General features: G+C 38.2%; 1 protein-coding gene across 6 annotated transcripts in view; it reads left to right on the forward strand.

The window, feature by feature from the left end:
- The window catches only part of Inpp4b (inositol polyphosphate-4-phosphatase type II B), a 765,962-nt gene that overhangs the window by 459,335 nt on the left and 282,456 nt on the right, over positions 1-24,171 (forward strand). For all 6 annotated transcript variants that reach the window (XM_063260829.1, XM_063260831.1, XM_063260834.1 and 3 more), the window contains one exon: positions 19,913-19,966. In XM_063260829.1, coding sequence (XP_063116899.1) covers positions 19,913-19,966 — 54 coding nt within the window. The remainder of the gene's footprint in view (positions 1-19,912; positions 19,967-24,171) is intronic.

The raw sequence follows: 24,171 nt of genomic DNA on the forward strand, positions 1-24,171 counted from the left end.
TGAAAATAAATAAGCCTTTAGTTATATGAAGCAATATGGCTAAATTTCAAAAATATTATATGAACAAATCCAGACAAAATAATATGTACAATTTATGTATTTTATATAAAGTACAGAAGCAGGAGGAGAGGAAGCCCATTTGTTTTGCTTTCTGTGCATTCTCTAGTGTTAGCACTCTAAGAAAAGTAAAGAAAGTCATTGCAGAGAGCAATGATTGTTTCTGATGGAGGAGGTAATAGTTATACGGGGAAAGTCTCAGGAAGCTTCCTGGCCAACTTGCATTTATTCACACACAGTAATTGCACATACATTTCTTTGTGTGTACTCAATCTGCGCCTATGTTATTCTGCAAGATTTTTTTCTGATAAAAACAGATCAACTGCTTTATAAAAGTCAGTTGTTTCATCTTTTTTTCCATATTCTGCAATTTAATGACTGACTCTGTCTGCCTCCCAAGGGGTTTAGTGGCAGTATTTTTAATTTACAGAGAATTCACATGTGAATTGAAACTAAGAAACTTAAGAAATGTGAATATATAATAAATATCTATTAGTATTGTACCATGTTTTGTTTTTTCTTTGCTTTTCCCTTGAAAAGCAAAGGCTTCCTAAGGCATACATGAGAAACTTCGGGTTATGAGGAGTGAAGCCAATCTTGGCATTCATGGCTAAACTGCCAAGAGTGAGCTATTTGAGAGAAATTGGTGCGAATGAAACACAAAGTAGCTCAGACTAGAGAAGTGGCAGTGCCAAGCTGAAACTAGGGAAGAGAACCATCCTGTGCCCTTAGAAAATGTTAGGAACCAGTGCAAGAGATTTTTGTTGTTCTGTGTTTTTTGCTTAGGTTGAAACTGGGTCACTATTAATAAAGATAATGGGAGACATGAAGAAGCTCCCATAGAAATGGTCAAATTCCTTTCTTTTTATAACTCCTCCAGCTGTACTGGGAATTCGTGGGTCTTCAAAAAGATTTTTCTTTTTTTCCCCAGGGAATTAGAGACAGCCTTAGCATGCCTGCTTAAGTTAGAGGCATCTATTATTGGGAGGTGTCTTAACTGGGCTTTGGGGGGACTGTTTGCCATAGGTTTAATTATTCCCTAAAGGACATATCTCTCCATTCAGTATTTAGAAGCAGTTTTCTATTGGCAAAGTGACAAGACACCCAAAATTGTATGTTATGGAAATTAACATTCAAAATATGTGAGACACTCCCAACTCAATATCAGAATTAAAATCAAGAACAAGAAAAACCTAAATAATCCAATTTAAAAATTGGCAAAGTATTTAAACATTTTTCCAAAGATGACTTACAAATGTCAAAGAGATACCTGACATTGTGCTCGACTTCACTAATCATTCAGGGATGCAAATTAAAACCACAATGAGTTACCACCTCATCCCTATTAAGGATGGCTACTGCCTATAAGGAGAAAACAGCAAATGTTGGCAAGGATATGGAGACAAGGGAATTCCTACACACTGCTATAGGGGATGTAAACTGAGAAAATCATTATGAAAAACAGTATAGGGGTCCTCAAAAAGTTAGAATTATCATATGGTTCAGATCCAACTTATGAGAGAAAAATTAATCATTTTCTGTGTCAGCCATTTTTCATCTCTGGGATAAAATATCTGACATCCATAACTCAATGGAGGAGATGTTTATTTGGGCTTACTGTTTCAGAGACTTTAGTTGACAGTTGTCCGGCTCCAATGCAGAAACAGCATGGCAGAGGGCATTGTGGAGAAAAGGAGCTTAATACATGGTGGCCAGGCAGGAGAGAGGAGAGAGAAGAGCAAGAGTGAGAGATATACTCTCTAAAGGCATGGCAGCAGTGACCCCTTCCTCCAACTTCTCCCCCCTGCCTAACAACACTTTTAGCTAAGAGTTCTTCAGTGGACATAGCCCAATCACTTTCCCAAAGTCCTGTCTCTGAACACATGAGGACTTTTGGGAGACATGGATAAACTGTATCTCAAAGAGGTGTCTGCACTCCTAATGCTCCCTGCAGCACTGAACATAGTAGCCAACATGTGGGTATAAGCAAGGTGCCTTTGATAGATGAATGGATAAATTATCATGGTCAAAACATAAACCTTTTCAGTTCTAAGATGAAGAAGTCCTTGGGACCTGATGTGTATCTTCATAAATGTAACAATACTGTCTTACACTTTAGATAGAGGAAAACAGTCGAGGGAGAACTAGGCAAGGGAGATACATTCTTCTGGGGGGCTTTCATGGGGGTCTGCCCCTTCTGACCAGAATTCATTTCCTCAGTGGCAAGTCAGCTACTATCCACCTGTGATCCAAACACATAATCCTTTGCGGATCATTTGTCACCAAATCATAACAAATACTATATTGTATAGTTGAACTCCTTTAAGGGAGTAGACCTTAAATGTTCTTACCACACAAAATCATAGAACTACCTTCAAGATGAGATCAATTAGGTTGTTTGTGATAGTCATTTTGCAATATGTAGGTGTATTAAACCATCATATTATATATTGTAAATATATTCAAATTTTTTCAATTATATCTCAGTAAAGATGAGAAAAATATAGACAGTAGACTCATTGTATAAATGCAATATGTACCAAAAAACCCAAAATAAACAGACCAAAGCCAGGTGAATGTGGTATCTCTACAACATTCAAGAATATACATTTTATGCAATTAAATTATATGATGTTTACATAGGAAGTTATTCTTCATATAGATGAAACCCCCATGTGATATAGCCTTATAAAATATATTTTAATACAATTTAAGTAAATGTTCCTTTTATTTATTTCTGAAATCAGCTTTTGAGAAAGGGCAGAAAGGAAAGGGCTAGCCACTTAGGCAATCTCTTCTCTATTTGAATGAATGTATCCTGTGTTTTGGGGTTTCATAGTGATTTCTTAAGGACTTCCTAAGGATCTTAGGAAATGCAGATTTGAATTTGACAATGGGGGAAGAACCTCAGCTTCTGAATTTTTAATAAGCTCCTCAGTGATTTCAGTGCTGCTGATGTAAAGACCTCACTGTGGAGTAAGAATCAAAGTGCAGATAACATGGCCTCTTCAAACCAAACCAAACCAGACACATGGGGCAGCTGTGACCTTCATGAACTTAGATGGATTGTCCCCTACAACCTGTCTGTTTTACTTTTCTTGTTGCTCAGACAAAATACCCAAACCCAAAGTTAAAAGAAGAAAGATTTATTTGGCTTACGGTTCAAAGAAGTTTCTGTCCCTAACTGGCTGACTCCACGGCAGGGTAAACATGGCAGAAAAGCAACAGTTCTTGGAAGGCAGAAGGTAGCAAAAGCAACCAGACAGAAGACAAGCCTTTCTATCCCTTATATGGTATCCAGGCTACCATAATTAGGGCAGTGCCAAGCCTATCGGTGGGCTGATTTAGTAATCACACACTCTTAATTCCAGCATCACACACTTGAGACTCATCTACCTCTGAAAACATGATGCTTTGGGTGGGGGGTGACATCTAGAGCTAACCCTTAACACTGCCTATGATTTTTGAGGGCTTTAAATGACCAAATAAAACACGAAGTGAAAACCTAGTTTTGTTATGAGTTAATTGTGACACCTGTAAGCAGTCATTTGAACAATTGATAGCCCACGTTTTAACTTTAAATGAAATCGGTCAGATTCAATAAGTTTTATGATCTTGTCCAAATCCAACCCCTCTTTACCCATAAATAACACTACTGTGATATAAACTTCTCTGACAGTGACCGTGAACATGGATTTTGTCTTTCTCTTTTTTTAAACCTTCTTTACCCATGTGTTGTTATTCCTTTCTTTAGTAAATTTAGCCATTCGTTTCCCAAATTCATTGAGAATTCTTTCTTTTTTATCTTCAAAATGGTAGCTAATATTTTTCCATAGCATTGGTCTTTTCATGAATATTAATTTGTCCATGAAAACTACTAATCTAATTATTACTATGAAACCTGTACCAAATATCTACCCATAGTTACCCTTTTTCTGTTTTACTTTAAAATAAGAGCAAAATTAAGAATAAAGACTCCCATTATAGGGACTGGGGATTTAGCTCAGCGGCATAAGCACTTGCCTTGGAAGCAGGCGGTTGTGAGTTTGATCCCTGGTACTGATAAAAAAGAAAAAGACAAAAAAAAAAAAAAAAAGAGTCCCATTATAGTGTTGTAATTGTTTTCTTTTTTAATAGAATCATTGAGGCCCTTAAAGCATGGTGATATAAGTATAGACTGAAGCAATATATAGCTGTCATTGGAACAACTATGAAATTAAAGTAATACAAAACAGCTGTACTAAAGATTAGCTTTTTGAAGGTTACAATCTTAGTGTGGTTAATACACTAAAGGAAACTGATTAATTAGAGCAGAGTTTTAAAATTCCGTAATGAGGGATTTTTTAAGAGTAAAACTCAAATCTAGACATTATTCCTTGCAAACTGATTTCTGGAATAGGCAACCTCATAGGCAACCCCAGTTCTGTCCCAGTTTTGTGGGACACTTAGTGAGAGCTCTTTTCTAAACACTGATCCATGACATGACCTGTGGTGTACAGACTCTAAAGAGAGATTCCAAAGATGGAGAAAATTCTGAGGCATCCAGTACTTGCTGCCAGGGCATTTAACACTGACCTGGGAGCCCAGATACATCACGAGACCCACTCTTGTGAGTCAGATTCTTGGTGTCGTGTGCTGCTTTCCCATGGATAAAGTTTCCATTGGTTTTAAAGTAATTCATCAATGACAAGTAGGAATGTGATTGAACAGACAATGCTGGGCACCTCTTTGACATTTAAAATAATCTCCTGAGCTTTAACCTAATTAAAATCATTAGTTTCAACGACATACTCTTACATAGTCATGTGGAACAAAAGAGTTTATTTTCAAATTATTGATTAAAACATAATTTTGTACCAAGTTCTTTCTAGAATAAATGCCTTCCCTAACTGCAACTGCACTTACAATACAGCATGCCCTCAGTAGACTGGGCTCCCTGGCATCTCTACTGTGCTAGTGTCTGCTGTGATCCTGAGTCATGGTGGCATCCTGGAATGTGCTTGTGCCACCCTGGAAAAGTTCATCTCCCATCCCCAGAGCCAACTATTAAGAATTTGCTTGTACACTAAACCATATAAGGCCAAAATCTTGCTCTGGGTGGTTATCTTAAAGACCTTGAATTTCTCCAGCTTACAGATTCATCAAGTCTGTGACAATAAGGAAAATTTTTATTTAAAATGTTTTGATATTTTTTCCTGATAACATTAAAAAATAACTTTAAGAAATAGAAAAGATTAAAGTGCCAGTTTTGATAAGATGAATTTATGGCAATGATCCTTGTTTCTCTTAGGAATGGACTGGCTTTTGGCTTGGTATACTTAGTTTTAGTTTCCCTTAAACCCATGAACCCATTGACTCCAATTTATCTGGGTTCTAAGCATGGGGCAACAGTACTGAACAGAAACTCACTTGAAGCACAGCATCTGTACTTTCAATGACAAAGGTGCTCCTATCATTTAGACTTTTATATGTTACGATTCTGTTTTCAAACATAGTTTATGTGAAACATTGAAGTTCTGAAATATATGAGAAGGTGCATTTTTCTAAGTTTGTTTGAAGGATTTGAGGTCATAGGAATATTTTGGCACTTGTTGAATACTTTAGAGCTGAGTTGCTTCATGGGATGTACTTGTGGGTATTCATGCATACATGGGGGTGCACATATGTGTGTGTGTGTGTACATACATCAATGGGTCTGACTGCTAGTTACTTTGCAAAGCATGCAGAAAACACTTATTAGAAAATAAAAGAACCACCTCACAGTCATCTACTGCTCCAGTGCAGGTAGCGAATGTTTATAATTTTAACTTAAAAAGTTCAGAGAAGGGTCTGGGATTGGAACTTAAAAAATCCAGAGGAGGGATTGGAGAAGGTAGAGTGCTTGCCTAAGATACATGAGTCCTTGGGTTCAACCCCCAGCAGCAAAAAATATAAAAACAATGGAACAAAAATCCAGAGATGGGTTCTCAAAGCATATTTAAGTCTAAGCCTCGTGATACACAAAATTATGTCTATAGAGAAAGATGCTCTCAGAATTCCTACTTGCAAAGTCTATTGGTATTAGAAAAAAACAAAAGATTTCACTAAAAAATTTAAAGACTCTGCTCTTTCCTCTTGTAGTCTTCCAGTTGCATATTGTTATTATTTACCATGGGTAGATAATGGGTTCTTGAATCGTTGTTTGCTGCTATGGTCTCAATGTAGAAAAAGTAACAGTGAAGATATTTTTTTATGTACTATTTCCACAGATGCCTGGCAGAAAAGTTAAATTCATTCATAGACAATCTTGTTCATAGGTCTCCATTAGTTACTACTATTACTGCTGTTAGTACTGTTTTATTACTGTTATTACTATTTTACAGTTTTCTAGGCAACTGAGTTCCCTCATGCTCTAAATTAGTATGCCTCTTCTGAATCTCTTATACTTTATTAGCTGAGCTATTCTCTAATGTCTGACTGCATACATTAAAGGGTAAATAGGGTGTAAAGAACCCAACATTTATTAGTTAGCACTACATTTACTGAAATAATTATTAAAACACAAATACCTTCGTGACTAGTTAAGCATTATTACTTTATGGATTAATGTAATTATACCTACTGGAAATTTATAGACTCAGTTTATTTTCCTGTCAGTATTAAAGTGTTTTCTGTGAATATATGGAAAAAGTTAAGTCAATTAGATCTAAACACTATTCTTCAAAAACCTCCATACCTTGCTTTATCCTGACTGGAGGAAAAGTAATGAAATAAAACTCTAATTTGTAAATGGTTCCTATTGCTTCTCCATTCATTCTTGACCCCCTGCTGTCTGTTCTTCTCATATTGGATGCTGTTTTTAAAATACAAAAAAAAAAAAAAAAATCACTTGTTGGCTCACCTTGCCAGGATTTCCTGCTGTAACTTTAACACGAATCCTAGGCTCCTGGAGCCCCTCAGGCTTTGACTCCCACTCTGTCTTCTTTCTACTCATTCCCTGATTTTTTCAGTCATTTGACCCTGAGCCTTTGTACTTGGTTACTTTGACCTGAAACACTTCCTTTCCTCTCTTCATTACACAAGGCTTACTTGAAGTTATCTGGTCAGAGAAACCCACCCTCACTACTGTACTGTAAGTAAAATACCCTTAATGAGTTACATTTTACACCACGACATTCTTTCACTGTTTTTTCTCCTTTACCAATTTCCACTCTTTTCCATCTCTTCTTTATGCTAATGTGTGTTTCATGAAGTGATTATCCCTTGTTCATGACTATGTCTGTGTACTTATAATGACAGACCAGCTCTTGGAGGGGCAGCAGAGCAAAGCATGCTCAGGGAACTGTGTGTATTGAGTGACTGAAGTGGAAGAAGCCTTCTTAAAAGGGGTAAAGCTGGCTGGACTGAGGTCAATGTGTAGCAGTGTTTCTCAAACCTTTGGTCTTGGGTGTCTTTCACATTGTTAAAACATCAGAATCATGAAGGGGATTTTGTTACTATGGGAATTTCCCATAATTGAAATCAAAACTCAGAAAAATTAAAAAAAATAATTCATGTGAAATGAGAATTCAAAAAAAAAATCAAAATTCATTTAAAATGAGAAATAATAAACAGCATATATTAAATAATATATGATTTTAGAAAACCAAAAATATACTGAGGCTGGCATTGTTGTATGCTTGCAAATAAATCTCTTTGATGGTTGATCAACAGGAGAGACCTATATTGTGGTATCTGTCCCTGAGTGCAGTCTTCTGTGATATGGTGGTATCACATGACCTGTAGCCTTTAGAACATTCTATTGTACTTTGGTGCAAGGATGATGTTCAAAAAAGCAAAATAGCATCTGAGTATTATGAAAATAGTTTTGACCTTACAGATCCTCTAATTGGATCACACTTGAGAACTGCAAACCTGTGGTTTGAATAAGCTATTAATTGTAAACTGTTGGTAACCAGCTGCTATCCACATGGCTTCCTAACATTCAGCGTGGACTTGGTGTATTCTGGGAAAAGTATGATGAAATTGTGTTCTCAATTTTGTAAGTCAGTCTTGTATACTTGAAGTACATTTGTCATATGGAAACATTGTTGTATCCGTATTCCCTTCCAAAGGAAAATCCACAACACTGAATTTAACACCTTTGGCATTTAAAATGACAGTGAGTTGGTCATGGTATAGACCATCAGCCCTGTGTAACACTGTTACTCTCAGAAGAGACATGATCCTGCTTCCTATTTCATGTGTCACAGTTATAATTCTAACTGTTGGAGAGAAACTGAGAGCTTCGCTTTAACTTTCCTGTACTGTTTATATTTGGTAGATTTGTATTATTATTTCAGGCCCAACCTGCAGGCAGCATGGCAGAGGGGCCACAGTACACTCATGCCAAAATACTAGTTCCTGTACTTACTGGTCACTTACCCTGGGGAGAGAATTATTTGTCTTTGAGTTTCACTGAGTTCAAACCTCAATTTTCTCCTAATGTTTGGAAGATGAAGTTGAAAAAGAAAGCAAAGAAAAAACATAGTGAGTGCCTAGAAGTGAACCAAGTAAAGGAAGAAGACCCTGATATCCTCTTATTTTAAAACTTTTCCAGGTTGTTTTAATGTATTGCTAACCCCAAGAACGTTTGATCATACTGCTAGACGCTTTGAGAGAATTCCATGGAGAAAGACACTAATGTGCTGGTAGAATTGAGCCCCTGGAAAAAAATGTCCTATTTTACCTGGAGATGAACACATTTCTTTCAGTAGCTACATTGATAACCCTCCCCTTCATGTCCATTTACACCTTTTTGGTTTGTTTCAGTTTATGAAAACAAATATGCTTTGTATTGATAGTTTAAATCTATTGACCTTTATGCAGGGCTTCTTGATTTTCTTCTTAGAGTAACAAAAGTCCAGGTTGCCAGTGGGGTCTCTTAGACTGCTTCTGCAATGTCACGGTAGACTTAGAAATTATTTAGCCTAATGTTATGGGGACTAATGACTTCTAGGGAACAAAAGATTAATAGACATGTGTTTGTGTTGATATTACTGTTCCCTGTCTAATGGCTTGTTCATTAACTCAGGACTGTGGACTTAATTGGGGGCTAATACCTAACGATGGTGGTTTTGAGTTTAGCAGTGTGATAAATTGAGTCTGTTTCTATTCCCTGAGGCTAATAGATTTTTGGTTTTTAAAACTCTCATTAAGCAGTTCTAGGGAAGACAATTAGAGACAGCATCAGTCTGGGCTCTAGAGAGGTGCACTGCTATGGATGGATGGGGCATGGATTTTGGAATCTGACTCCTAATGTAGAATCTGAAGATTTCTAATGAAGAGACATTGGAAAGATTATGCTGATTATTGGAAACCCAATTTTTCACATCCATTGAATGGGCAAAGCAATAACAACACAAGGTAGAACTATGGCATTTACATGACATCACACAAACAAAAATGGTAGCATGTACCTCTGAAATAATTGACCCAAAGCTTGGACACAGTTATTGTTATTTCTTTTGCTTTCATTAACCTGATTTACTAAGCTTGTAATTATTTCTAGAGTAAGGAATGTTAGTAATATTTATATATGAGGCTTTGAGAGTGTCAGTCAGTTTTCTATCTCTGTGCCAAATATCTAAGAAAATCAACTTATGAAGTTAAAAGGCATATTTGGCTGATGGTTATAGTGGTTTCAGTCCATGATCAATTGGCAGTGTTGTTCTGGCCATCATGGCAAGGCATGCATAGTGGAGTAAAACTGCTCGCTTCATGAGCAGGAAGTCAAAAAGAGGAACAAGAGACTGCAATTCCACCATCTCTTTCAAAGGCACACTACCACTCACGTGAACCTTCTGCAAAGCCACATCTCTTACAGTCTCCACCTGATCCTAACAGCATTAAGCTGGGGGCCAAGATAAACACAGAGACGTTTGGGGAGACATTCTAATGTGCCGGCCAGAATGATGTTCTCACCTTACACAGAACAGTCATCAGCACATTCTCTGCTATATCTTCAGTGCCCATGAAGCATATTTTTAGATTGTATACTTGTAATGCAAAGTGTGTCATTATGCTTTTTTCCATTTTAAAAATATCCAAACATTTCTTAACACTTAAAGAAATCTGTTGTCTTAAATTATATAGCTCCTTAGAGATTTGTCCTTTTTGCTTGAGGCAAATGCACAGGACAGGACTTGGCTTTTCACACAGTGCAAAAATGTTGGTGGGTTCTGGACAGCGCTCACTTTCCCAGCCAGAAGTAAACAGTCTGGAGAGCAGGAGGTCCACTCTCAGAACCGCTGGAGAGATTTCTGTGACCCCTGAAAAATAAACCTCAGCCTTGTCATCTCTTATTTTTAGCAGAATCCAGATCTTTCAGAAAGCTTCTTCCAAAAGAAAGGAATGTATGCAGATAATTTTACAAACATTTAGCGGTCTTTCACCTACTTGCCATGGATTCTGTCATTGCTGAAAAGGGGAATGGAATAAAATGTGGGCAGTGGCAGGAATACTCAGACTTCTGTGACTCTGGAGCTACATTTGCAGTCACCATTAACCTCAAGAACCGCATGACTCTTGTATGACTGGTGGGATTTAATATAAGGGCACATTTAGAGAGAGAAATTCGAAGACTTAAAGGGCCAATGATTAAACTTCAAGGAACCCTTATGATTAGAGAGTTGTAGTATAAAAACCACTATCTCATAGAATTGAAAAACAGGTGAGATTAGATGTTTCCAAACTAAAACTATACTTATATTTATCATAAATATTATTTATGTTTACCTTAGAAATCTACAGGATGTTCTTCTGTACATAATTTAGTATACTATGCACTGACTTTGAAAAATGATCGTATTTAACTGATAGATACTCAAGGGAGCATATCACATGCAATAATTACTGCATGGTTTTTGAATAATACTCAGGCTTTGGGGTAAAGGATATTTACAAATCAGCCACTTATAGATATGCATTTGTAAGTGGATTACCAAGGACTGAACTAAATGAACTAACAAATCATGGCAGTTTTTCCCTTTCCAATCACATTCAGCTGTACTCTGTTGAATATTATTTTTCATCCCTTAGCCACATATGGATGGTATATTAGGTTTCCAGTGACTTTTGAATACTAAAAAGCTCAGGCCTGCAGGGGTAGCTCAGTGGTATTACACATGTTCGTTTCACAGCATCAAAAAAAAAAAAAAAAAAAAAAAAAAAAAAAAAAAACAACAGTTTATTTGGGTAGGATGTGGTGTGGTAAGTATAGTAAGCAATGTTTTGATAACACCCAGAAAAAAAGGCAAATAGAATACAAAATTCACAGGTTTGAGGATATCATCAAGCTGTGGAAACAGAAACAAGTAATTTTTGTCTGGAAGTGGGCTGATGAATAGAACTTACCTGGGTACAGACTTGTTTGAAGAGACAGAAATCTGCAAAACTTTCAGCAGTAGTGCTAGATGAAGTGAGAAATGGAAACTTCAGGGCTCTCAAGTAAGTGATGACCCAGGCAAAACTTATAAAAACAGAGTGAAACCTCCTACAGTTTAGAAAACAAAGAAGGACCAATAATGGGCACAGAGGAAGCCCTCCCGCAAGTACTGAGTTGATATGGAAGGACTGAGACACTGTTTGTCACCTGAAGCATGCACGGGCTCTGGGCTTCTGCAGATCCAGGTCTGGGTATCAATGGCCTTCTGAACAGAAGGCAGAACTGGCAGGCCGAGAACACCTCCATGGGTCTGGTGTGCATGTGTAGCTGAATGATAAATTTGGAGATTACAGGAAACTCACATTCTTGGCTCATCTTCCTTCAAAGGTATTTGCCAGATGTTGGGATGAATGAGGCAGTTACTGTTATGCCAAAAACTGCAAGAGTCTCCTTCATTCTTTCAGGGATGAAAACCAAAGACATTCCATACTCTTAGTTAAGAGTGTGACAGCCCCACACCATACAAGGCTGAATATCTTTCCCAGGGCTACTCAGAACAAATACTAAGATTCGTTGTTTTAATGGTAGGCAGTTCTGGAGTTGGAAGTCCAAGATCAAGGTGCTGGCAGGCTTTGCATCCTCTAAAACCTCTCTGCTCAGCGTGCAGGTGGCTGCCCTCTTGCTTCCTCATCACAGGATCTTTCCTCCGCAGGAACTTTCCTGATATTTCTTCAGGTGGATTAAAACTGTACTCTCAGGGCTTTGTTTATCTCTGTCATCTCACTAGAGGTCCACCTGCAAGTGCAGCAACATTTTGAGACACTAAGAGTGGAAAATTCGACATAATATTTTGGAGAAACACAGTGCATCTCACAGTACTGAGTCGTCACAACTTCTAGCCCATCTCTGTCCCAGATGATTTGCTCACTTGACTGAACAGCACAGCCCTCCCAGGCATATTTTCTTGGCAAAGGGAAAGGTCATCTCTCTGCTGGATATAATCTGTAGGAACTTTTATGGTTGCTAAATTTTAAATTTCAAAAAAAAAAAAAAAAAGAAGAAAAACCATCTTAATTAAACAAATTATAAACCCTATTCTTTGTTTTAGGAATGTTAATGTACAAATGAATATCTCCCACTGTGTCACTTAGGCCCAAAGCTGCAGGACAAAATGACCATGGAGTGGAATCTGCAAAACCATGCACCAAAGAAACCTGTACTCTGTAGTTACTTTTCTTAGAAATTTTGTCAAAGTGAGAAAAAGCTAACACAGTTAGTACTATCTATTTTTAAATAAAAATTTTGTTGCTCTTTCATTTAAACAGTAGGAAGTAGGCTTTGACTCACCTATCTTATTTATGAGGCGTATTTCTAGAAAATATCACTAAATATTAGTACTAGTCTATGTGAAAAAGAATTAGGATTTACCCTTTGTTGATATGTGAAGAAATATTTCTTGGAATTTTCCATCATTTGGGTCTGGATTCTTGTTTCTCTTTTTAAACCAGGAACGTGATTTCAGTTTTGCCAGAGTTCTAGCCCTGTGGGCTCCAACACCCAGCTCACGTCATTCATTAATTTAACCTTTGGGCGTGTGAGTTGGCAACACTACTTCTGCAATACTGATTGTGAGACAGTAAAAAGTTCAACATGTTCAGGAATAAATTTTAAAGATACCTCCTAGGAATGTTTCATTAATTTTCATAGTGCAAACCTGGTTTTTCTAAGTCCGTGCTAAGATTCCTGCCATTTCTTAGATTCTTTGGTCTAAATTATTCAGATTTGTATATGTATTATTTTTTGCTAAATAAAACAATTGCAAAATCCTTATCTAAGATTCACTGCTAATTTTTTGACAATGGAAGGTTTTTAACACTTATTGTTAAATATTTTGATAATTACTTTATCATTAATGCCTGGGGCATTTTCTATCTTCTTAATATTTTACTTTCTGAGATTGTCAATATTAATAATACTGGTTGAATCTTAAGTGTTTAAAGTGGTTGTTGAGGTTAAAGTAGTAAATAAAGATTACTAAGAGCATTTTATTTTGCCTTCTTTCCCATAGCCATAAGCCATAAGTACAAGTCATTCTGGCTCTAGAAGCAAGTGTAGACACAGGAATTTCAGCATCCATGCACAATGAAAGTTTCCTTCTTGATCATTATGGGTTCTGAAATGGTCCTTGAGATTGCTGCTCCACGGCGTGCATTCCTGCACAATTCTTAGGACAATATGATGGCAGTTACTTCCATATTTTGGTCATCCTGTGTGGCTTTTTTGACTTTGAGAAATGTAAGTCAGTTCTTACAGGGGTTGAGAGTAGAATGGTAGTTACAAGAGGCTGGGGACAGTAGACTGAAGAGAGGGATGGCAAAGGTTGATCAGCAGGTCCCAAGTTACAGTTACATAGCAACGTGAAGTTCTGCTGTAGGACTGCACAGAGCAGTGGTGGTGACCCCGTTGCATACATGCCGCAGAGGGCATGCAGGGCTCTCTCTGTGATGATGTCATGAGTTGTGTGAATATTTTTTTCTGAACTAAAACCTCAGTATTCAGGTTTAATTGCACTGTTGGCACTTAGTGATAGTTAAGTGGGTTTTAAGGTTGCAGTTTGGGCACATAGTCTCTGAAAGGTTCAGCATCAGTGGCAGAACAACTATGTTCTGTATATTTCAGAAATATAGGAGAAAGTATTTTGCATTATTTTATCATGAAATAATGATAGATCTTTGGAGAAATGGATATATTTAGATTTATTTAAACATTATTCAGGGCTGGAGTGTTTTTCCAAATTGGAGCGCTTATTAAGCATGTCCAACACTCCAAGTTGGATCCTTAGAAAACACACACACACACACACACACACACACACACACACACCACACACACACCCTATACAGTGTATGCATGTCTTAAAAAAATCACATGGTAGCTCATTAATAAGATGTACAATATCATGTTTTTGGGTATTGCTTAAAAATTCATTATAAATTCAAATTGAAAAAAGCAGATCATCTGAGGGAGAGTCTAACCTACTAAAGTAAACTTTTACAAGGGAGTATATTCTTCCTGAAGACAGAGATATTGTATGAAGTACAAGAAGGCTGTGTTGCACGGGGAACTGTCTGCTGCTAAATTTCGTGATGGAGGAGATCCCCTGTCAAGAAGGAGAAGCCTGTGGCTACTTGAAGTTCACAATGGCCCAGCTGACAGCCATCTAGAAAATAATGACCACTGCTCTAGAGCTACAAACCTGGGGGAACCTGGGGGAACCTGGGGGAATGTGGAAGCCAACTTTTGTAGCAACCTGGGGGAATGTGGAAGCCAAACTTTCCTAGAGAAGTCTTTGAGTGAAGATACAGTCACCTGGCCCCTTGACTTTGGCCGATGAGAACTGCATAGAAAATCAGCCCACCACACCTGGACTTCTGACCTACAGAACTGCAAACCAATGAATAGCCATTGACTTAAGTGGCTAAGGTAGTAGTGATTTGTTATGCACCAGTAGAAAAGAACACAACCATTTAATAGGCTAGTATTGCTAATGGTGGATGATGGTGGTTGGAAAATAAAGCTCTACCGTCTTCAAAGGATTGGACATCTCTACTACTGGCAGTTGGAGGGCAAATGAAGGAGAAAACATACTATATCCATGTCTAGATACTCCTGCACAGATGCTGCAAACATCACTTACATATGCATTTTGGTGGTGGGAGCTAGTTACAGAGCTAAGCCTAGGTGAAACAGGCTCGGAATATGTAGTCCCAATTAAACTGCTTCCTTCCAGAAACTCATGTCATGGAAGGGAACTAAAAATTTCTGTCTCTATCAGAATGTTAAGATAATTTTATATCTCATTCCAAGTAGAATAGTAAATGTGATGATGGTATACATTCTAATTTGTGATACATGGAGAGAATTATATTTATATTAGGAAAAAAAGAGGTGCCCTTCAATATTGCATTATTAAATATATTAGATTATGATGAGATTCTGGGCAGTGATCTAGGCTCTCTCCACACCCAAAGTAGGTTCTTGCAGTGCAAGCCACAGCTTCCCCTCTGCCTCCTTTGTAAGACTGTTGGCAGGCTTGCACCTTCTCATCTCCAAGCAGGGAGATACCCTTGGGGCTCATGGAGGCACTGCTGGCCTGGTTCACAGTTCAAGGCAGCATGCCCTTCTCCCTTTCTGGTCTGAATCCTCAATGAAGACCTAATAGTTCAAGCATCTCCACTGCCTTTTCTCAGCTGCCCATCAGTGAAAACAGGACAGTTCTGACCCCCAGGACTGTAGCACCCATGGTGTTTGAAACAAGATTGACTCGTTTAGGGCGTTTTTTTCCTTCTGCATTTGAGTGCAATCCTGCTCTATTCATCCACTACAGAGGTAATCCAAATAGCTTCTCACTCGGGAACAATCAAGTTCAGTGAAGTAGTCTATGGAGAATTGATGCAAGAGTGAGTATAGCTCACTATATGCTCTCTGGTTTTATTTTCAAGGTAAATTTACTAGGATTTTAAACTTCTGAGGTTGATGGAGGAAGAATTAATTTGCTTTATATAAAAGTCCAAATTCTTTGAGGAGTATTTAACATAATTTTCTACATGATCACTCCTGCAAATGGTCTGCCCTATCCTATTTGATGGGATACAAGTCAAGATGAAAGGGTTATGTTTTTAGCACACATTCTTGTGTTCCAAAAGAGAGACAAGGCTATGGTGAAGACAAACAAGGAGAAGACCAAAAAAGGAGAAATGAATGCCTAAGGAAAGCCAGATATTCCCAGGAGGCTTGACATTGTCAGTGAAGTGGAATGTTCCAGAAGCTTCTGGGACAGTCATTGCTTCATCCCTTCCACATCAAGTGGCTGTCTGAGTTTGTTCAGGGTTTATTATGTCACAGTGACAAATTTCTCTTATCCCTCCCTGTCCCTCTTTCTCTTGCTCTCTTTTGTTCTCTTCCTTTTTTCCTTTCCCCCTTTTTTTCTCCCATGCTTTCTTTCATTTCCTCTTTTACTTTTCTTTTCTCTCACTTCTTCCTTCTTCTCTTTTTGTCCAGTGGGATTGTAAGGCAAGGAAAAGATGTAATACAACGACTTACAGGGTCTATTACTAACCTGAGTAAAATAACCCGTACAAAGGTAGAAAGGCCACTGGCAGAAGTTAAATAGCGCTCCCAAGATGCAGAGGGATGGCTCATGGGACTCTGGTCATGTCACACACTCATCCCAATGCCTTTACTGATTTCTTTTTATCTGGAAAACACTAAATGTAATAGTGTCCTAATTAAAAACCTAATGATCCTCTATAGTAAATGGCCCCAGCCCATTCCCCAAACACTTAACTTCAGTCACTTCCTTGAAGCCCACTATCTCATCATCAAAATATGTACTCTTTCCTGAATACAATTTAACTTTTATAGCTTTATCACACATTCTTATTATATAGCACCCTTCTTGATTTGCCATACCTTTCCTTGCCCATAACTCTATTTCATCCTACCACCTCTTCTGTGAAGGCGTCCCTGAGACTCATAGATTGAACTTTTCTTCACTCTAAATGTCCAGAGCTGTTGCCCGTGTTTCTATTTAGCATTTTACCAGATTGTTTTACATTCTTCCTACCCACTAACCTCTGACATCCTAAAGAGAAAGAAAAGAGGCTTCATCCACTGGCAGAGTCCGTCACATGGTTTGTGTTCACTGCTATGAAAGTGTTATGCTTTCATTTAGAAGGCCATCTAAAGCATCAGGTGGTTGTAGGGTGGGCCTTTTTCAAAGGTGGCTGGATCTAGAATGTGTGATGTTTTGATTGATTCATGATGCAATGCTAGGATCAAGGTGCTGGGACAAAGAGTGTGAGTGCTACCCACCCTGAGTAGCCTGGATCAGATACAAGAGGTAGAAAGAGTTGTGGTCAACCCATGTTGCTTTGCTACCTTCTGGCAACTGTGAACTGTTTCTTCTGTATCATGTTATTCTGCCTTAGAGACAACCATTATAGACTGAAACCTCTACAAATTGTGAGCTAAATAAAGCTTTCCTCTCTTAACTTTGGGCATTTGGTATTTTGTCTCAACAAGGAGAAAACTAACTAAGACAAAGGGATACATGTTATATAAAGTAAACATCATTGAAGTATAACTATATCCATAATGTAAAGGTATTAATTTAAACATAATGATTTTAGAGCTGGTTTAACTTTGAGCTTGGTTCAAAAGTTGTGTCCTTAAATTCTTCTAAACTAGGAGCTCCACTAATGATTTAAACATCTCAAAATACAGGAAGATGTGGAAAACTTATGTTTATGTTAATTCTATCAAGCAGACTTAAGGGATTTGAAGAGAAAGTTCATTTTGTTTCTCTGCTTCTTTCTCACTCTTTCTCTCTCCTTTTTACACACATAAAACACAGATATGGAGAATGTAAAAGACTAATCCATGAGTATCTTTAGGTTTTCATGTATGAAACTTTGAGATAGGCCTTTTGTTTTATAGTTTATTCGTATTTATAAGGGATGATAAAATAATATAAGTTTAGGGGTTTAATGTATAATAATAATAATAATAACATATTACTCTAATTTTGTCCAGTTTTAATCATATAGTTACATAGGGATACACATAATCTAAATCAAATACTTTATATAATTCTATATATGTGAAGCCTCACCAATATATAACGTTCTTCACTTCATTTGTAAATTTAAGTGTATCCTTTTAGAAAATGTTCCTTGGATGTCAATTTTTTAAAAATAATGTTCACAGGCACATGTGTGTGTTTGCATAAATATGAACGTTTTCACTATGTAGTGATGATACACATGTAGAGAGCTGAAGAGATCATGTTTACGTATGCTATTTACATAGAAAATATGCACACAATATATGTTCCATAATAGCCCTCTAGTTTCTTTATCCTTGGAGGACAGCCAATGGCTCTCAGATAATTCCACTGAATGCTATGACTCAGCCAAAGCACATTAAGGCAGCTCCTGCCACAGATGTGCTTAGCCAGTAACAGAAATCCCATACAATTCCAAGTCGAGTGTGTTCTATAAATTGTGTTCTTTACTCTGCTAGGATCTCTCCTGGCATTTATTTTGTGCCCTGGTGAACAATTTGGAGCCATAATGACTGACAAATTGTGCAAGGGATAGGGGTGGATATGTCATAAAGAAAGGAAGGAAGAGCGATAAGCTATAAGTTGAAAGGCATATTTTGCCATGGCTTGAGGCTTTTTTCAAGGAAATGGAAACTGTGTTAAAAATCAGCAGGCCATTGGGAGCTGGTTCGCATCTTTTGACATTGTTAGGAGTATTACAATCATCCCTTCCTCCGGGGATAATTGACTACTATGCTCAAGTGATTCCAGGATTTAAGGGATTTGAAGAAAAATGTGATTTGCAGCACTGTACTTCCAAAGAGCTTTTGTTAAAATGACCCCCTGAAATGTTGATCCAAGAAATGCTCTTGGGCTATTGCTTTCTATTCCCCCCTGCAGCGCCCTGCTGTCCAGTTAAACAAAGTGCTCTTGCATACTGCTCGGTATTCATTTATGTGGCTCGCCTCACTTTTATGTCATTTGAAGTCATACAAAATTTAAGCATTAAACTTTTCCTTTCTTTTCCTACTTTTTTTTGAAGTAAGAAAGATAGTCTTGATTTTCTTATTTGAAAGATCTTTATCTTAAGAGAACAGTAGACTGAATAGGCTTATACTATATTCAGAAACTCTGAGGGCAAGGAAGAGCACCAGTGGTTTGCAAAGGTCCTTTGGTAGTGATCATGCACTTCTGGGATTGTTATATTTATTCATCATCCAAGGATTTGACATTGGAATCCCTATTTTAAAAAAATTGTAAGGTGAGTAGTTGTTTGAAACTGCTGTCTGTCCCAAGTGAGAGCTACATTTCAAATGAATTCAAATGGTAGTGTCTGACAGTTTGGCCCAGAATTCTCATATGGGACAGTTATCCTATAAGGAGTGTAAGTTTTGGCATGCATTAAAAGAATACTTATTGAGTATAATGCATAGAATTACTTTTTCTGTACCACCTCTAAACATTTCAGTGAATACTGAATGAAGGTTACTCTCTGAAGAGGTTAAAGATGATTCGCTTAATTCCAGTTATCTCTGTGATGGTGTGAGACTCTGCCTATTTGGTAAAATAAGGAATTTGAAAACGTAAAAGGAGGACTGAAGGGGTTTGCCAGTTACACAGAAGGATCTGGTTCAATTTCCAGCCTCTGAGTGAGGTGGGAGGGTACTATAAAAGGACTGTTTTATTGTGCTATAGTAGTGTTGAGCACAGGTACTTTCATTAATGATTAACCCAACAGAGTCTGAGTTAACACTGCATAAAGGAAATTGAAACTCAGAACCTCTATGAAGCTTCTTCACTAGTTTTTGCTCTGAAGTCACATGAAAAAATGTTATTTTTCTCCGTAGGTTCGAACGAGTGTCCTATCTGAACATAATAAGGAATCCCCATCAGAAGTTGGGGTAAGTGTTTCTTACATTTCTGAAGACACATGCATTTTTTCTAAGTAAATTATTCGTATTTTTCTGCCCTCCTGTCTAGAGCTTACAAAAGAAGTAAAATGAGTAGAGTGTGACTATTCAAGGAAGCTTCATCACAAATGTTTAGAATTGCATGGAAGTCACTTCTTGTCTAATGAAACCCATTCTCAACAGAATTTACATTTAGTTCTACAGACTAGAGATGAACCTAGACACTGCCGTACAGGTGGCTGAAGTGCAATTTGTAGCCAACATTACTGGACCAATAGGAAGCTGGGGAAATTACTGATGTGGCCAGTAGGACTGTAAGAAGAGGGCAGAGAACCAGCCATAGGACCATGAAGTTTTCTATTCCCTGCCATTAAAATACTGAACTGCAGGTCAAGAGAGACTAATACTATTATTTAGTGCAGTGTTAGAAAATCCCACTGAGGCTTTCCTGCTGTGTGTAAACCATTGCATCTCTATCTTTCAAACGTTGGAAAAACAAGGTACTAGGTTCTTTCTGCTTAGAAAAGCTGGAGGTAGAGGTAATAACTCCTGAAAAGAATACATCCCAGTAGGCTCAGTCTCTACTGCCCATTCATTCTGAGAGAAGAAAGCCCTAGGACTGGGTCAACTGAAAGCTTATTTGAAATCCTACATGCTCTTGACAGCCTTCCTCCATTAAGTGTGTACAGCCTGGTAAGAGGTTCTATTTGGTTTTTTTATTTTTATTTTTATTTTTATTGATAGCAGTCTCTTCCAAACCTACTCAAAAAGTGCTCCAATAGCACTCTGAGGTGCAGTTCAGCTGAATGAGCCCAGTGTCAGCTTTTCTGAGCATCTACCAGTGAAAAAGGAGAAAAAGGAAGTAGGTGCTTATCCCAAGCACAGCTTCTAGTTTTTCTGGGGCCTGAATGAGCAATTCCTTGCACTTAAGTGAGGCTTTGTGATTTTCTCTGCCCGTTTCTTCAGCTGGTTATGTTCACTCATTCTCACCACCCAGCTCTGTGTTCACACATCTTGAGCCTTCTGGTAGATGCCCCATCACGTCCAGCAAGTCCCGCCAGCCATAGACCTCTCCAGCCTTAGGCGAGCAGCCCTGTTGCCTGGGCTGCTGCTCCCCCCACCCCCAGCTCCCTCAGGAGCCGCTCAGGGCTCATTTGCTCATTTGCCCTCCCCTTTCACCACCCAAAGCTCCTCCATGAACCCACATTCTCATCGCACCCTCCCTGTACAGTGCCTTCGTGAACCTAAAACCAAGTGAAATTTGTTACTATGGTAAGGCTAGTGATTATTTTGTCAAGATGTGTCATTTGCTTATTAAAGTTGAAGGAGAATGAGCATGTTTAATTTTTTCTTCTTTAACTTCTCATTGCCCCCAACTGTTCTTGAACCGCCCTGCTTGAAGATAATTATATGCTAATCTCACTGTATAAATTTCTCCTGTTGTTTTTCTCTCACTCAAGTTTTTAGTACTCTGCCTCCTCTGTGTTAAATGCTGAGTCTCTTCTCTGACTGTATTGTCTTCTGCTCCTTCTCCTGCAGTTTCTCACTACAGGTTCTCTTTACCACTCTAGCAATCTGCTGTGACAGGGAAGGAGTCATCCAGTCTCACAGGTGCTCTAGTCCTTCCTCCTTGTGTTCAGCTACTGTGGCAAGGAGAAAGGAATAGGGAGGCAGAAGCTCCTCTGTGTTTGCCCATGAGAGGGACATAGTTTCCTTTCTGCTGGTTTTGAGACCTTTTAGTCTAACTCTGCCCATCACAGTCCTCATTGGCAGATACTGAGATGCTGGCTTTCTTGTTGGGTACCTGTGTAGATATTTCTGGGGGCCTTGTCTGGTTTTCCCTACTGCCTATTTCTTGTGGTGGAAGATGGTTTTGGACCAACTTCTGCCATTGCCTACCTCACCCAATGCTCTCTTGCTATTGAGATGCCCTGGATAAACACATGGCCCCTGGTCAGCCACTTTCTGTGCTGTCCATGTGACCAATAAGAGTCGCATGGAAGAAATGCGAAGTGCCTCACTGGTGTTTCCTCTCAGCTCTGGAATTTCTCTGCTGAGTCTCTAAGCCCAAAAGGCATCAGGAACCAGATAGTCCATGATTGTCAAGCAGAGACAATTCCTGCTCCTCGGAGTAGGTAAAGATGATTTTGACACCTCCAAACTTTGAAAGTGATTTCCTTAAAGAATTAGATTCACTTAGCTTTGAGGACACCAGTGACTCCTGGGAAGATAAATAATAGAGATTAGCCTCATCTCCTAAATATTACATTTCCTAAAATCCTGACTTTCTCTCTTTTCTCCCTACCTTTATATTACCTGAATGTTTTGTAGCCATTTCTCTAAACTGGATCTTCATTAAGCATTATTAAAAAAAAACAGTTACTGGCTCCAAACTATGAAAGTTTTTTGAGCTTACATTGGAGTATAGCTGGTATGTCCTATCTTCATCTTTGACAAAGATTCAGCCATAATTCCAGAACCAAAAGGAAAGACAAAATACTGAGTTGCCATTCTGTGACACACCTGTGGCATCAACTAGGAGTGGATTCAGGATTCTGTAAACTGGCAAATGGGGGCTTAAAAGTAATGAGTCGGCTTTTCTCAGTGGGGGTAAATTTTACAGAGCCACAGCTGCTCAAAACTGACTTCAGTGATGAGATGCTGTCCATTCTTCTACTCCTCTTCCTTAGTGTACTTTCCAATCTGGCCATTACACAAGTGTGTATAACATGCCTGGTCAGGAGAATGACTAAGACCAGAAAGCTCAAGTCAGGTCACTCTGACCTTTCAATTATGAAAAACAATAATATTCTGGGAAACCTCACTTGATATATTGCCCCTTGCATGTCACTGGGAAGAATCAAAGATTTTTGTTAAGTGAAAACAAAGAGGTTAAATTATTTTAATATATTTTGTTTAGTCCAACACATACAAAACATTATTGTTCCAAAATGTAGTCAATACAATAACTAATAATACATTTCACATTTTTTATGCTAAGTCATCTAAATCTAGTTTCAGTTTTATATTGCGTAACATTTCAACTTGGGGTAACCACATTTAACATGCTTTGACTGACACTATTCACTGAGTAGTATGGCCCTGGCCAGTAGCTGGAAAAATTTGAGGGGCACCATACAAATTATAAAAGAAAGTTATTTTGTGAATAAAGATGTTGTGGGATAAACATGGGTGATGGAGATTTTGACAGGCTATGGCCACCCTGTAGGGCTTTAGCTCTTTCGATTTCCTTGCTGATGTCCAGGGAGTCTTTGTAGACCTGAGGCATGGTGCTGTCAAATCCTGGCGAGCAGTCTAGGTGTCTGTAATTTCCTCCAAGTTCCTGCAGAGGCTAGCAGGGCAAATTGTTTATTTGTATGCTTCCCTTAGAGCAGTCAGGGAAAGCAATAGAGGCCCTCCTTACCCTTTTGATAAAACCCTGCAGGTAGCTCAGTGATTGAAATCGTGCATCAAGCCATTTAATGATCATCTAACTTGGGGTCTGTGTGCCCGAGTGATAATTATGAGTGTTGCATGACGGCGAGCAGGAAAGGAGGGTGAGAGCCAGGTACTGTGCAGGCAGAGACCCTATCAGAGGAAAAGGAATTACCGCCTGCCCTGGAAATGAGGCACAGCATGATGGGGATAAAAGAATGCTGGGCCAAGAAGCAAGAAAGAAGCCCGGATTCTCATGGGTCTCCCTGCATTTGACATAGTTCTGTGAATGTAGATAAGCCAGGTGCCTCTTATGCACTCCTGTTCCTTCCTTTACTAACTGGTAATGCCTTAACAAGCTTTCACAGCCTGTAAATATTCCATGTAATTTAATACAACTTTAAGCTCTGTAGAATACTAGGTAGTATTTGCTCAACAATAATAACCATGTATCCTTACCAACTTTTTATTTGTCTGTCCTTTATCTAGAATGTCTTTTCATTTACATTTTTCCTGAATCTAATTTTAATTTTTACAAATATATTTTATGTATGTCCTGGAGGTATTTTCCCTTATCTTTTTTTTCCTCGTCTTTTTAATGTTCTGGTTTTCTGGAACATTTAAGGTAGGTGAAGATACTTCTAAGGCATCTGAACTCTAGGTCCGTTTATTAATCACTGTGAAAACTAATATTTATAGTATTCTTCCTGTTTTCCTGTCAGTGAACCAAGTGCTTTGCTCGGATTCCTATAATGTTCAAA

Source organism: Cavia porcellus, unplaced genomic scaffold, assembly GCF_034190915.1.
Source record: "Cavia porcellus strain 051 isolate PalLab524CR breed Dunkin Hartley unplaced genomic scaffold, mCavPor4.1 scaffold_14, whole genome shotgun sequence".
In the NCBI taxonomy this organism is placed as follows: Eukaryota; Metazoa; Chordata; class Mammalia; order Rodentia; family Caviidae; genus Cavia; species Cavia porcellus.